Below are 16247 nucleotides of genomic sequence, written 5' to 3' on the forward strand. Positions count from 1 at the left end.
CCAGAGCCACGTGGCTGTGGGTGGGGCTGCATGGGTATTGGAAAGTTATGTCTTTCGTGAAGGTTCTGGCAAGGAGGGTACTAGAAAGCAATGTTAGAAAGCTTGAACAACCTGATATATGGAAGCTATACCACCTGGTCCATTTCTACAAGGGATTTGGTATCAAAGGAGACCAGACATTTGGAGATATTCCAGACCAAAAAACCCCCTTGAAGGAGCAATACAGAATTGTACATAAGCACGTACAACAACAGGTGCGTGCGTACATGCATGAAATTGTGTATTGCAAGCTTATCACTGAGTTCAAATTGCGTACACCAATTAACATCTTGTGTTTTACTACGCACTGGTAGGTACAGGATTCCTTGATTGTGTATAATCATGACGGAACTGTTGGTAGTACTACTGGTAGCATTGCCGTGCAACCCCGGCCTTGCACTGAGAACATGAAGATACCAGGTGCAGTATTGCATATAAACCACAACACAGAATCTAATGTGTCATGTGAGTCATGTGTTGTAAAGAGCACCTCTTGTGTTTTGCAGGTGTGCTAGTAGAAGCCGGCCATATACTGCCCGGTGCGTTCGTGTGCTTTTTCCCAGGAAAAATTGTAAGTCAATTTCCCATAGCTATCACAGCTGTCATGTCGTGCATTTATCATTTCTATTTAGGCGATTATTAAGTAATATTGTTGCCTTGATTTCCCCTCTCAGAAATGTGGGTTTTGATAATGCTTGCTCAGAAAGGAAGTGCTAAATACTTAGGGGAAAACTTAACCCTCAAGCAATTACGCCATACTCTCTAATAATTTCCTATAAAGGTGTTGGTTAGCAAGGCAGAGTGGCACCGTTTATGGATGTGGTTGCTATAGCAGTAAAATCCCTTCGATCACATTGACTCGCTGCCAATTTAGCTGGCGTATGTTGTATTGAACGAATACTTCCCATTAGGTTCAAAACAGGAAATCAACTTCTGCACACAAAATAGTAAATATGGATGAAGCTTACAAAGTTGTGGAAGCTTATAGTTTTAAAGATAGGCCTAACTTCACACAGATCATTATAATCACTCGATCTCTACTTGTTTCCTTTCCACTGCAGTATGTACCCTCACAGCTGAGAGAGATACCCGGGTATCCTGACATCACTCACGACAACCATTACCTCATGGCCAGGACGGATGGTTCCATCATCGATGCTAAAGATCATATCTCTTCTGAGGTACAAGTACATGCACATGTACATTAATTTTGTATAATAGCATGTCAGTGCACATTACACACATTGCACATTACAAGTACTTGTATATATACGTGAAACTTTAAACATGACAGTGTTTACTTTACAATAGGGAAATCCCCTTGCTGTTGGCCACCTAATCAGGCATCCTCCGAATGGTCAGTGCTAGCAATACCATATACAGTCAGTCTGTCGTACCATATACAATCATACCATATACAGTCGTACAGTATACATTTCTAGAATGTGGCATGAGTCAAATTTTTAAAATATTTATCACTTCTTCGAAACTGCATGTAAATAACACAGCCTGGGCTTAGTTTCTTCTAAATCCTACACCACCTGTCTTGATAGTTGCTATTGCATCATCCTTTGATTCCACTTCCCTCGTGTTTGTGTACTAAACACGACATGCTGAAACATCAGCAACTCTGACAGCTGTACTGTACACATGTGTACGTGTTTTGCTAATCCCCTTCATTGTGAATGTTGTTTCTGACCAAACTTTGAAAGTTCTTTCAGAGAACTACACTGTATAATAAACTCCCACTCCATCCATGTATTACTACTGATTGAATCACATGTGTGTCTAACATCACTATATGATACATGTAGGGACTTCTCCTAATGTGATGCCATTTTCATTTGACATTAGTGCTGGCTTTCCAATCGACCTCCTCCCGTTAGTCCCCAACATGTGAGAGCTGTAGGTGTAGTAGATTCACTGTCTATCAAGAATACTAGTGCATGCGGTTCATGATATCATTTAATATGTCTTATATCTTGCCTTACACCTCCAGATATCATCGGAAGCCTGGGTTTCTTTTTTCCAGTAGACGTGTGCTACTTAGGACGATTGTGTTTGTAGCAACTGAGCACATCAGAAAAGGGGAGGAGCTGTTCTTGAAGTAAGCGTGCTTGCTGTGATAGTGGCCGCCTAACAGTGGGGAAATTAAATGAGCCTCTAGAATCGCTAAAGGCGAATAATTCTTTTACTGGATCTTTTACGTATGCATGTGCATGTAGCACTATTACATGCACTCTTATGTCTATGTTACCATAGCTATCGGCTCCACCCTGAGTCTACCGTCCCTGATTGGTACAGCAGAGTGGATGGGAATACTGACAACAGAAGGTGGGGCAAAAACTGACTTGCATCAGTGGGTAAAGATTGTCAAGGCACTAGAACATTAATTGATACGATGATAGCTTGCTTTGATGACGCTTTACCAGCTAGTGTTACTGTGTAATATCAGAGGAGGATAGTCAGGGTCAAAAGTTCAAATCAGCTTTAATTCCGATTATCTATTTTTTATTTTTTATTTGTTACCTCCCTCCAACCACAGTAAAGTTTACCAAGGGTTGGAGGTACTAAAGGGATTAGACGATCAGAGTGCAATTAAAATTTCCTCCAGAAGCACATTTTAATTAAGACCTTTTGACCTTGACTATCCTCCTCTGGTGGATCTGCCACTGATTATGCCTTGTGCCGTTATTGAGAAAAATGTTGAGGTAAGCCGCCTCTTACAGCTGCTTTTGTCTTGATTTCATGTAATTTACAATCACGTTAGCGTAAATGTGTCAGAAAGGTTTTATTAGCACTCGATCTCCTTTCCTACTTGTTATAGACATTGACTGGTGTAATATAATACTTTAACTGTAGGATTTGCTGGCAGAAAAAAGTCCCCTTGGATGTGAGCCAAGACACAAGGCACAGTTATTTTGGCCTTTGGGGTTTTTATCTGACTTGCATCCAAAGGTCCTCTATAACCATAAATTATCTAACAATGCTACTCACCCTCACTGACACTTAACTGTACTGGTTTTAGTCTGGCAACTACCGTCATAATGAAAGCACTGCGGGTGCTGATGCCTCGGTGGAGGTCAAAGCTACATAACATAAAGCTATAGCTTTTATAATAATTGTACACACATTATAATCATGATGAACATTAATTTTGAAACAGGGAAACTCAAAGAGTGGGTAATGATCAACCACGATTGTTGTTAAAAACGATCGATGCCAAAACTTCAAATCTAATGGCTGCATCAGCAGAGCTTTGCAGCTCTCTTCTCACTCGTGTAGCTAACATTCTAGTGCAGAGCCAACTACTAAGTAGAGTAGCAACACTCGGTGAACAAGTTTTGCTACGGACTCTTTTGAAAAGGCTGCAATGGCATTCCAAGTAAGCAAAACTAGGCATAACTCGAGAACAAAGCTTTATTTTGCAAATCCAAGAATACAAATCCAAGAAAACATGACTAGAAGCCTATAGAAACTCTTACTTGCACTTCATTGATCCTTGAGCAGCTGTAACAGTCTACACAGACAGACACCCACACACACACACACAAACACACTACCGTATACCTCGCTTGCGCATGCGCACCGAGGCATAATTATTTATTCTTTGTGTAAAACAAAGCCTTGATTAAACAGCGTGGAAACATGGATTGTTGCGAGGTGCTCCCGTTTCCAATCCCTGGGCCCTTTTTCCTTTATCTATGGTATAATCATGGTCACTCTTGTTATAAAATACATCCTGTTTGTATATATGAAACAGAATTCTACAAACAACCTAATGAGATTAATAGTTCAGAGTTACACTATCATAATTATTCAGGGTTTTGATAGGAGCCTGCACTTAGATGGATCGATGCTTGGGTCGTGATACAGCACAGGCATCAATACTGATCCCGTTTGATCCGGGTTTACTTTACTCCTATCAATTAGTACCGTATATACTTCAGTGTAGGTTGGCCACTTTGCTTTATCTTCTGGCAACTTTTTCACCACGTCTTCAACAAGAAAAACTGAAAAATCGCGACGAGTAGAGAAGTCTGTATTGGAAGGATTTTCAATGGCTGTTGGTATAGTGGGATCAACTGCTGATAGTGCTATTCCTTTTCCTTTATAAGTTGCTGGCTTCTCACCAGGTGCAACGAACATGACCCCCCCATGACAAGCATGAATAAACATTGACAAATTCACTTTCGGAGCAACGGTGGATACGATAGCACGAAATTCTGTATCAAAGAACTCATCCACGAGATTTCCATCACTGTTGAGAGTTTTAAGGGATCCCCAGTGTCCATTGCGCTGAATAAATTTCTTTGTTTCAGGGTCTTGATAAGCAATACCATGACCGCAGAAGTAGAAGAGAAGACTGTCACCTGATTTGTCTGCATTTGTAATGAGATCAGTGAGAGCCTGGATGACATTTTGTTTGCTCGCCATCTTGAAATCAGTTTTCCAGTCTGTGAGTATCACACATTGGTCTTCACTGAACACTCCTTTCAAAACCAGGTTCTGCTTAAACTTTTTTGCATAGATGAAGGGGATAACACCAAGTGGTGTAGGTAGCGCTGTCTTCATGTTTTCATAGGTAATTCCTATAAAAACAGCTTTCACCTTAGAACTGGGATTCATTGTGAAGTGTTAAAAAACACAGGTTACCAGGAAAAGCTTTAGTAGACTTTACTAGCAAACACTTTAATACATCACAAATCTCCAAGAGTGACCCTGCCTTTATATAAGGCAATGAGCACATGACCATCTAGGTTGACCACGTCCTGAGAGTCTAATAATACATCTATGTTGTAATAATAATTATACTATATATAGCAGTAACTGGTGAACTGTTGACTAGATCTATAATTTACGGTGGCCCTGAGTGTTACTATAATTATAGCAGTTGACATTCGTAGTTGAAAGTTCAGATACTTAATACTTCAAACATGATATTTCGTAGTTCGTACTCTTCCTATAGATATAGATATCTAGTTTGCAGTTGCAATTAGTATTTCGTACTTGCTAGTTCGTATTTGGTAGTCCGTGGCCTTAAACTTTTGCCCACTTCATGAATTATTGATATTAAAAGTGCTATGGATAGACCTGTTACTCAATAAGCTATAGCTATGATTATGTATTGCCAGTAGTGTATGAATCCTCCTGGTATTGCAGACATGCCGTGTTGCTGTCTTATATGCCAGTTATATAACAATGTTGTAGGACTGTAGTATATAAATTATAGTAGATTATTGCCAATGCACTTCCTTTGATCTTACAACGATTCACTTTTCCAAAATTTCCATACATGCGTTTAGAAGGTATGCATTAGTATATAATCGCATGTTGTCCTATTATTCACTGTGATTCATACAGTGATTAATCGCGTATCAGTAATTGCACGTCGTCATTAACGACGTGCAATTACTGCCTTGAGGACCGCACATTTGAATAACGGCCGCAGCTAATTTTTTTTACTGAAACTGCAGCTAAAAATGTCCTTAAAACTGCATCACAAATGATTAACAATCAATAGTATGGTTAAGAGTGCAATATGGGATTAATAGCACGAGTAACAAGCAATGGCAAGGCTACTAATTGCACGAGGCGTAGCCGAGTGCTAATGACCTTGCCAGTGCTTGTTATGAGTGCTATTAATCTCTTTTGCACGAGTAACCATACTAATCGTGTATGATGAAGTTCTCTGTAGTTTTATTAACATTTTCGGCAGCGGCCGTCATTCGAAACAATACGCTGTTAATGACGATGTGCAATTACTGGTAATACGGGATTTTTCAGTCACTAATAGGACACCATACGATTAAAGTGACCTCATGCATACAAGGTGAACACAATTAAACTCAATGCTACAAAAACAGCACATAACTTGAGTCCAACAGTCTCTTCCACCACTTGTACTTGAAGTCTTGCGGTCAAGCACACAAAATTTAATTAATTACAATTACTCTAGATCTACATCAAGAGTGCACTGTTGCTACTATTTATAGCCACACAATGTACAAACAAGTACAGTATACTGTCTGTAATGTGTATAACATCCTACACATTATTAGCACATGTACATATATGCAAGTACAATACACACACACACTCATTATATATATATAGACTGTGTATTTTTATATGGATGCTTGTATATATTATTACAATCATGGAACAGGTGTGTTGGCCATGGTATCTTGTTATAGCCTATGGAACAGTGGTATTTTTTGGGGCCACATCTTTACCTGCAGTGCAAGCAGCAACCACGAAAATATTATCCACGAAGTGACTACCCTACAGCGGATTTTATTCAACTCGAAAACGGTGATTTTCGTGAGTAAAAATTTTGTTTGACTTCATTGCCTGCACTGCGTTCCGGTAAGCCATGCCTGCAATTTCATGGGGAAAATTTTTGTGGAGGTCAGCTTGCCCACGAAAATAACAAATATTTTACTCCACGAAAATTACACGCTATACGGTAAATATTGATCAAACCACAAATATTTTGCCCCCCGAAAATTACCTGCTATAACGGTAGTAGAATAAAGACGCTATACGGTAAATATTGCTCAAACCACGAATATTTTGCCCCCCGAAAATTACCCGCTATACGGTAGTACAGTAGACTCTCGTTAATCCGGCCACCCTTGGGACCATGCAGCTTGGCCGGAATAGCGAGGTGGCCGTACTTTAGATAATTAGCCGCGGCTTAAAAACGACCTTACCTCGAATCTAATCACTGATTTGCAGTTCTTGTCTCGAGGATAATGAAAGATAATGAATCATTCTGCTCTCTATTTAAGTGTAATCCAATTTTATTTACTAAACCACACCCAAAACATCATATCCGGCCGTAATACACGTATAAAATTACATTGAAAACGTTATTTGGGACAGCCAGCACTGGCTGGTAAACGGAATAGCGAGTGGCCGTACTTCAGGGTGAGTTTTGTGCAGTAAACATAGAGGTAGCATTCCGTGCCAAACCAAATGGCCGGTATATCGAGGTGGCCGTACTTCAGAGAGCTGGAATAGCGAGAGTCTACTGTAGAATAAAAAAGGAGAAGTGCACAATTTTAGACCAGTAACAATGAATGGAAGTAATGTCTTCACTTTCAGTACCTTTTCATCCTCCAGCTCCTCCTTTGTCTTCTTGACAGCTGGTGGCTAAACATCCTCCAACTTCCGCTTTTTCCTATGCACATAACATAATTCGTGAGGTATTACATGTATAGTTATAGAGACGGCTAATACATTAGACGGGCCCTCACATTTTCCCTTTGCTTTCAGTTTCACTAACATGCAGCTTCTTCAGTTCTGTGAACACTGGGAAGTCTGTCCGCTGCCACACCCACAGTATCCAAATTGTCAGAAAAACAGTAACCACGAATGACACCTCTGAACTTTTCTTGTCTCTGGGTGATCTGGATCTTACCAATAAGCTCTATGCAGTAATAAGAATCTTGGCTTGTAAATATTAAAGTATCAAGTACATGGGGTATCTATGTAGTGCTGCTCTGTTGGACACGTGTACTAATTAATAGGTATTCCTCCCCCTGTTACTCACCCCACCCATCCCCTTCCCCCCGTGATCCACATGACCAAATGCTAGACCAAAATGCTATTTAACCACTTGTGGCACTTCATCCCACAAACATTCTGACATAATACCGAACTGGAACTCTTTATCCCTCAGTTTCATCATTTAAATCAAACCTCAGTAATTTCAACGATGTGTAGATTCTAATCTTTGCTTTCTGTAACTTTATAATAATAGCGGGAATTTTAGTGGGTGCAAATGTTTGCCCTTTGGCTCCAGAGCACTCAGCAGATATTTTCGTGGGTTCTAATATTCGCGTCACAATGCCAGGAAACCACACCCACCAATAGCTTTGCTTGTGAAATACCGGTGCTGCATGGGAAGTTTATCTCAGTTTTAATGTTCGCGTTCGCTGCTCTGCCCTTGAAAAACACAAAATTTTGCACCTAACAAAAATTTCTCACTATACGGTAGCTGTTTTGTCCATTAATTGCTTTCTGTTTTCGTGGGTTGTTCAGGGGAAGTCTTCACACTACAATATAGCCATCTGACCTACCTGACCTACCCTAATGCACACCCTGCAGGGTTTCATCTAGTGGGGGGGGGGGTCAGCTTCTCCCCAAAAAATGTTTTACAACAATGACATCATTACATTAAGTACTACATGTCACACACCATACGTACTATGCGTTAGGCTAAGCATGTAATCAACAAAAGTGGGCGTAGCCAAACATTTTGTGACGTGCACATCTTCCCCCCCCAAATTTTTGATCTTAGATGAAACCCTGCCCTGGTTTTGCAATAAGAAAAGCACAAAAGGACAACACAAAAGATGATTTCTTACAAAAAAATATTTTCAGGCTACAAATGTCAGACTACACACCTCGTCTATAAATAAACAGAGCCACAACACACTGATCTATTTTACACAATGTAAATTATTAAGCCACAACGCACAATGTCATTAAACATATTAGATCTATTTTAGATTGAGTACACACACTATACCGTTAATTGTCAGAAGCGAGATATTTTTCATAGGCATCTTCCACCCACCTGTGTGGAGTAGCTATATCATCTCGCACTCTCATCTTGTACCAGCGGCTCAATATTCCCAACAATACGAAACCAGTGACACTCCAGAGAGTTGCCATCGAGCTGTAGGCAATCGAACAGTATCGAGGGTCAGAACACACTGTGTGAAATACCCCTGCTAAAACGTTAGCAACAATATTTGACATATAGTAGTTTGACCACATATAGCCAATCATAAGCCCTTTCATTTGGTGTGGAGATTGTGCACAGACAAACTCAATGGCAGAAGTTAGCAGGATCGCTTTTAGAGGGGCTGAGATCAGAGAATGCATGATCCAAAACCAGTCCGAGTCGTAAGGATCTGTTAGCTCTTTGTTATGGTCTAGACCTGAGGCCACTAAGGAGATACCATTTACAACTATCGTAAGAAATGAGGCAAATCCGATTTTCTTCAAAATAGAAGGTATAATGGGCACTGCAAATGGATAAATGAGAAACTCATAGATTGCTATAAAACCAACAACCCAGAGAGACGTTTCATAGGAGAATGACCTGATCATGACATCTGTACAATTTTGGGAAGCCAATATCGTGGATTCAAAGTCTTTCACATACGCAAACTGCTGAAAAAGATAGTATGAAGTGAAAATAAAGCCAAAGGACACACTGAGAGCAAGCATTCGCAAAACAGTTTTAACATTTTCAACTTCCTCAGTCGTAAATGGACCTCCATATCTCGATTTACCCAAGTCAATTCTAGAGGGTATAGCATCTTCGTAGTAAGTGAGAGCACTGCGATTGAGGGGAGCCTTGTGCTTTTTAGCAAACTTGAGAACTTTGAAGATCATTTGGAAGGATTGAGGACGCTTGTTTTCTAAAATAAGCAACTTATTCGAAAGCAAAAAATCGGAGCACAATACAATGCATAACGAAACTACTGACACAAGAGACATGACTTGCAAAGAGCTGTTTCCCTCGCCTGCCCAGCAGTCGGTTAGAACTCTCTTAAATAACGAGTTGATCCAGTTCCCAGCATAGAGACAAGCCACAAACCATACAACGTAACTAGCTACATTAGCCGAAGATGCATCTGGCATTTGATCAAGACCTAACTGCATTGATGTTACCAAAATCATGGCTCGACCAGCAAAACCCACAAAATGAATCAATGTTGACAAAATTGAAGATGGAGCATACACACGGTCTTCGGCAATGGGTGAATCAACGCAAAGTTGGAGTACAGAGGCCATTATTGAAGCTACAAAGTAAATCAAAACACCAGCTCTCACCATAGTGAAGTTGCCACACTTAGTATCAGCTATCCATCCAGACAGTAATGCAAACACAAACCATGGAACATAGGGCAGAAAGATAACGTAATTAACTGGATTAAGATGCTCTCTATTTTCAAACACTGTTAGAAATGCTGTGAACAGGTTATCCAAAGAGCCAAAACCAATACTAACAAGAAGTGTCCACAGCAAAATTAGGTAAGCACCTTTTGAAGTAATCCACTTAAATCTGTACCTTATTTTATAGCATCGCCATCTTGTAAATTTAGGCTCCTCAGTATGTACAATAGGTTGATTGACTGGTAGATCAAGAGTGCCAAGAAGTTCATGATCACTAGCCATCTTTTCTCTCTCACTGCACTATACACATGTAAGCCTAGGTGTGTCCACATGCACTCTATAATTATATGCTTTAAACAATGAAATCACAAGATCACAGATAATAATGATAATAATAACAAACGATGCTTTACTACAATCATAGTATGTGCATATTTGCCTATATAGTACGCAGTACACTGTTCTAATGGCTTGTGTTTGAGGACCTAAGTACATTCAACTGCAAGGGAAAAAGACAACAACAAAAAGTCAAAGCACTATGCCAAAAGTTGTTTGGGCTTCTGAGAGTTGGCTGGCTCAGTTAACTCTGTCCATTAGGGGTTTCAGGGCAATGGCGTACATGGGCATTGCCAATTGGTCACCCTGGGTAGTACCTTCCTGGGATAACAGAGTGGATCCATCGATGAACAGTTCGGTGTCCTGGCGGTAGGTATTGAGAATGGTGAAGATGGATGGACAAAAAACCCTGACATTTCTAAGTGCCGTCTGATGATTGAGAGCATTGCTAGCAACGACCAAAAGAACAGCATTTTCGCATTTTCTTCCTTTAGAGTTAAATGCGAGGTTCATAGCATGGACTGCAGCCTCAGTACCAGCTTTTTGGCCTGCACAAAGTTGGGTAGAGCCAGCAGCATCTTGGATGTCATCACTTGTGACTGTGAGTACGGCCTTCGCAACGATTCTGCAGACTGTCTCACAGAGTTCGATAGGTTGCACGCCTGGGTTCTTGTTGAGGACTATTAAACGACAGGCCAGGAGCGGACTGAGTCTTTCAGAGTCCACGAAGGTCGTGCAAATATTTCGGGTTAGAAGGGCTAATGAGTGGCAATATCATCGGAGGCAGACTTAAAGGAGGTACATATCCTCCTCCATCCATATGCGTAAATCCCTGAAGGTCCAGCTGCTCCATTCGTGCGTAGGGCTGCTGAGCGTATGGTCTTCCCATCGATGCTGTCAAAATAATAGGGTGAATGGCTGGTGGGTCGTTCACCTCATCCATGAGGGTGGTTGGGTCCACTGGTTGGCCTGAGGGGAACAGAGGGCAATTATAATTATGCAAATTTACACAGAGAGTACAGAAAAAGAAGTGGTAAAAGTTGTTGCGGGTTCTTGTCTCGAGGTAGCCTCGTTCCCAGGCCAATCCGTCTCCAATTGAACGCTAGTTGACCTAGCGTTCAATTGGAGACAGATCGGCCTGGGAACCCTCGTCAACTAGCGTTCAATTGGAGACGGATTGGCCTGGGAACGAGGATGATGAATGATAATGAGTCATTCTGCTCTATATTACCCAAAACGTCATATCCAGCCGTAATAAACTTACATTGAAAACCTAGTTTGGGACAGCCAGCACTGGCCAGTATACAGAATAACGAGTGGCTGTACACTTCAGGGTGATTGTGCAGTAAACATAATTTAGCTAGCAATCCGTGCCAAACCAAATGGCCGGTATATCGAGGTGGCCGTACTCCAGAGAGCCGGAATAGCGAGAGTCTACTGTATAATTATATTATGCGCACAATATTTATTATGATAATAAGAACAATGAGGAAACATAATGATTATACTATTAATACATGTAGCTATTAATGATGTAAATAGACTATATATACACTTGTGAGTAGCACTAGATCTATAGTTATAGACACTCACTCATAGAGGTGCTGATCAGGTGGACTGGGAGTAACGCCATTGAAGAGCAACGGGGGGGGGGGGGGGGTCACTGTCAGAAGAATCTCACAGAAATCTGGTGTCCCTACTATACTCTATAGCGCATGATGTACTGAGTGACTCTGCGGCCACCATCGTCAGCCAGGAGAGACTAAGACTAGTAGCACTCACACCCACACCAGTCAGGAGGGCATTAAAGAGGGAGAGGGGTGAAATAACACTCATGTATACTAGCTACAATTTCGTAATAATGTATGCAATATATACTCACGAACCACTAGAATTTGACTGGACACACTTTCTGAAAAATTTCCCGGGAGTTGCTCCTGGCAACCCGAACGCTGTACCCTTACCCTGACCCCTTTCCCTGTTCAGTGAACGTGTATGTGAGGGTGGTGGGCTCAGATACTATGTTCTCTTGGATTTTGATTCATGGATTAGCAAACTAAAGCTTCTTTCTCGAGTTATGGCTAATTTGATGTCTGTGCGAATGCCAACGCCGTTGCTATCAGGCTGATAAACCAAGCTTCAGGTGGAGAGGTTGTGGCAACACTTGGAACAGGGCTATAAAGAGGGAGAGGGGAATGTGTTATTCGCTGAGGATGTGTGAGGTGTGTGGGGTGTGTGTGTGTGTGAGGTGTTTGGGTTAATGTGCGTGCGTGTGAGGTGATATGAAACTATTACTGAACACTCACTATTATTATTACTAACATTCATTCCGAGCGAAGCGAGGCTCTAATCGGGTCACGTTGAAAAAAGACGGCGACTGTAACTTTCTAATAATAGCGGGAAATTTTGGTGGGTGAAAATTTCGCCCATTGGCTCCAGAGCACTCAGCAGATATTTTCGTGGGTTCTAATATTCGCGTTACAATGCCAGGAAACCACACCCACCAATAGCTTTGCCTGTAAAATACCGGTGCATGGGAAGTTTATCTCAGTTTTAAGGTTCGCGTTAGCTGCTCTGCCCTCGAAAAACCCGAAAATTTCTTGCTATACAGTAGCTGGTTTTGTCCTTTATTTGCTTTCTGTTTTCATGGGTTGTTCAGGGGAAGTCTTCACACTACAATATAGCCATCTGACCTACTTGACCTACCCTAATGCACACCCTGCAGGGTTTCATCTAATGGGGGGGGGGAGGCAGGGGTCAGCTTCCCCCCCAAAAGGTTTTACAACAATGACATCATCACATTAAGTACATGTCACACATCATAAGGTACATCTACTATGCGTTAGGCTAAGCATGTAATCAACAGAAGTGGGCGTAGCCAAACATTTTGCGACACGCAAATCTTCCCTCCCAAATTTTTGATCCTAGATGAAACCCTTCCCTGGTTTTGCAATACAAAAGGACAACACAAAAGATTATTTCTTACAAGAAAACAAACATTTTCAGACTACAAATGTCAGACTACACACCTTGTCTATAAATAAACAGAGCCAATAAACAGAGCCACAACACACTGATAATTATTAGATCTATTTTACACAATGTCAATTATTAAGCCACAACGTATAATGGCATTAGATCTATTTTACACAATGTCATTAAACATATAAGTACACACATTATACCGTTAATTGTTTTGATTGTCGGAAGCGAGATACTTTTCATAGGCATCTTCCACCCACCTGTGTGGAGTAGCTATATCATCTCTCACTCTCATCTTGTACCAGCGGCTCAATATTCCCAACAATACGAAACCAGTGACACTACAGAGAGTTGCCATCGAGCTGTAGGCAATCGAACAATACCGAGGGTCAGAACACACTGTGTGGAATACCCCTGCTAGAACGTTAGCAACAATGTTTGACATATAGTAGTTTGACCACATATAGCCAATCATAAGCCCTTTCATTTGGTGTGGAGATTGTGCACAGACAAACTCAATGGCAGAAGTTAGCAGGATCACTTTTAGAGGGGCTGAGATCAGAGAATGCATGATCCAAAACCAGTCCGAGTCGTAAGGATCAGTTAGCTCTTTGTTATAGTCTAGACCTGAGACCACTAATGAGATACCATTTACAACTATCGTAAGAAATGAGGCAAATCCGATTTTCTTCAAAATGGAAGGTATAATGGGCACTGCAAATGGATAAATGAGAAACTCATAGATTGCTATAAAACCAACCACCCAGAGAGACGTTTCATAGGAGAATGACCTGATCATGACATCTGTACAATTTTGGGAAGCCAATATAGTAGATTCGAAGTCTTTCACATACGCAAACTGCTGAAAAAGATAGTATGAAGTGAAAATAAAGCCGAAGGACACACTGAGAGCAAGCATTCGCAAAACAGTTTTAACATTTTCAACTTCCTCAGTCGTAAACGGACCTCCATATCTCGATTTACCCAAGTCAATTCTAGAGGGTATAGCATCTTCGTAGTAAGTGAGAGCACTGCGATTGAGGGGAGCCTTGTGCTTTTTAGCAAACTTGAGAACTTTGAAGATTATTTGGAAAGATTGAGGACGCTTGTTTTCTAAAATAAGCAACTTATTCGAAAGCAAAAAATCGGAGCACAACACAATGCATAACGAAACTACTGACACCAGAGACATGACTTGCAAAGGGGTATTTCCCTCGCCTGCCCAGCAGTCGGTTAGAACTCTCTTAAATAACGAGTTGATCCAGTTCCCAGCATAGAGACAAGCCACAAACCATACAACGTAACTAGCTACATTAGCCGAAGATGCATCTGGCATTTGATCAAGACCTAACTGCACTGAAGTTACCAAAATCATGGCTCGACCAGCAAAACCCACAAAATGAATCAATGTTAACAAAATTGAAGATGGAGCATACACAAGATCTTCGGCAATGGGTGAATCGACGCAAAGTTGGAGTATAGAAGCCATTATTGACGCTACAAAGTAAATCAAAACACCAGCTCTCACCATAGTGAAGTTCCCACACTTAGTATCAGCTATCCATCCAGACAGTAATGAAAACACAAACCATGAAACATAGGGCAGAAAGATAACATAATTAACCGGATTAAGATGCTCTCTATTTTCAAACACTGTTAGAAATGCTGTGAACAGGTTATCCAAAGAGCCAAAACCAATACTAACAAGAAATGTCCACAGCAAAATTAGGTAAGCAGCACCTTTTAAAGTAATCCACCTAAATCTGTACCTTACTTTATAGCATCGCCATCTGGTGAAATTAGGCTCCTCAGTATAAACAACAGGTTGATTGACTGGTAGATCGAGAGTGCCAAGAAATTCATTACTGGATTCAAGAGATATGGCAGCCATCTTTTCTGTCTACACAGGAGTTCCACATTCTATGTGGTTTACACTTTAACCATAATCATAAGATTGCATGGGAACTTGGGATTCACTAGACCACAGATTAGTATACCATGGGCGTATAAAAGAACAGAGGGCATGCAACAGAACTCACTATCTAGTAGACGTAGCTAGCAGAATTCATGAACTCTGCTTTATTACTCTTTTATACGACAGAAGTAGTGCCAATCCAAGTCAGATGTGTCTATTCATGTGGCTATACTGCATTGGTAGAGGCGTTTCCCAGATGAAGCTCGTCAAAACACGGCAACCTGAGCGACATCTAACTATAGTGGGATTCTTCCTTCTTGTAGAAAATAATACTTTTTGCGGACTATTAAAATACTGTGCTTTTCTACTTTAACAATATTTAATATGACGTGTTCTGACAATACTTGACATTCATCAATTATAGTGACATAATGATTGCATGCACATGTAACATTTCTGAGTATCACGGAAAAGTGGCGGGTTCGACCAGACGTCCTTCCCTCTTCGACGGCTGCTTGCGAGACTAGTACCATATATATAATTATAGCGGATAATTTTCGTAGGGTAAAGTTTTCATGGTTGAAGGTTTGACCACGAATATTTTACCCATGAATAAAGCAACCTTGTCTACCTTTACCTGCAGTGCAAGCAGCAACCACGAAAATATAATAATAAACGTTATACCATTAATTTTTATCATAACAGATTAGTATACAGTATTTTCATAATAATAGCTGTTAAATGATATGATAGTCACATTGACAAATAGATGGTGTGGCCTTTTTAGTAATAATAATATATAATTATTAGTAATAATAATATATAATATATAATTAATAATAATTATTAATTATAATAATATATAATAAATTTTTAGTAATAATAATATATAATTATGATCAAGTGGATGGTCTATACCTACCAATATTGTAGTGTGCATGCTCAAGTGTCAGCCAAAACACATGCAATGTCATGGTTCTTTAATTATTACCAGAGCATGTACATTAAACAGACCCATAATTAAATAGCCTAAAATGTTTTGATTGTCATAGAAGCG

The 16247-nt window shown here is 40.5% G+C and overlaps 2 protein-coding genes across 4 annotated transcripts; one reads left to right on the plus strand and one right to left on the minus strand.

The window, feature by feature from the left end:
• The first annotated feature begins 22 nt into the window (after positions 1 to 22).
• Positions 23 to 10106, plus strand: LOC135348907 (uncharacterized). Of its 3 annotated transcripts, XR_010398818.1 has the most exons (10): positions 23 to 254; positions 354 to 459; positions 546 to 610; positions 1101 to 1220; positions 1351 to 1396; positions 1854 to 1935; positions 2039 to 2146; positions 2302 to 2373; positions 2585 to 2750; positions 2902 to 2991. XR_010398818.1 is itself a non-coding variant. In XM_064547294.1 (9 exons), exons 1-9 carry the CDS (start codon positions 48 to 50, stop codon positions 3050 to 3052), a joined length of 957 nt encoding a protein of 318 aa, XP_064403364.1. In that variant the 5' UTR covers positions 23 to 47; the 3' UTR covers positions 3053 to 10106. The 3 variants fall into 3 exon arrangements, 2 of the variants coding, with proteins under 2 accessions (XP_064403364.1, XP_064403365.1); XM_064547294.1 differs by lacking the exon at positions 2585 to 2750 and having other exon boundaries at positions 2902 to 10106; XM_064547295.1 differs by lacking the exon at positions 2902 to 2991 and having other exon boundaries at positions 2585 to 2884.
• A 3142-nt stretch (positions 10107 to 13248) lies between these two features.
• Positions 13249 to 15210, minus strand: LOC135348825 (uncharacterized). Its single transcript, XM_064547184.1, has one exon. It carries the CDS (start codon positions 15164 to 15166, stop codon positions 13481 to 13483), a length of 1686 nt encoding a protein of 561 aa, XP_064403254.1. The 5' UTR covers positions 15167 to 15210; the 3' UTR covers positions 13249 to 13480.
• Between the last annotated feature and the right edge of the window lie 1037 nt (positions 15211 to 16247).

The sequence above is a fragment of the Halichondria panicea genome, chromosome 15 (assembly GCF_963675165.1).
Source record: "Halichondria panicea chromosome 15, odHalPani1.1, whole genome shotgun sequence".
In the NCBI taxonomy this organism is placed as follows: Eukaryota; Metazoa; Porifera; class Demospongiae; order Suberitida; family Halichondriidae; genus Halichondria; species Halichondria panicea.

Excerpts from the sequence above, each read along its gene's own strand:
- LOC135348907 (XM_064547294.1), top strand. The coding sequence starts at position 48 with ATGTCTTTCGTGAAGGTTCTGGCAAGGAGGGTACTAGAAAGCAATGTT. Across the intron at positions 460-545 it reads TGAGAACATGAAGATACCAG|GTGTGCTAGTAGAAGCCGGC; the intron begins GTGCAGTATTGC and ends TGTGTTTTGCAG. Across the intron at positions 1,221-1,350 it reads AAGATCATATCTCTTCTGAG|GGAAATCCCCTTGCTGTTGG; the intron begins GTACAAGTACAT and ends ACTTTACAATAG.
- LOC135348825 (XM_064547184.1), bottom strand. The coding sequence starts at position 15,166 with ATGGCTGCCATATCTCTTGAATCCAGTAATGAATTTCTTGGCACTCTC.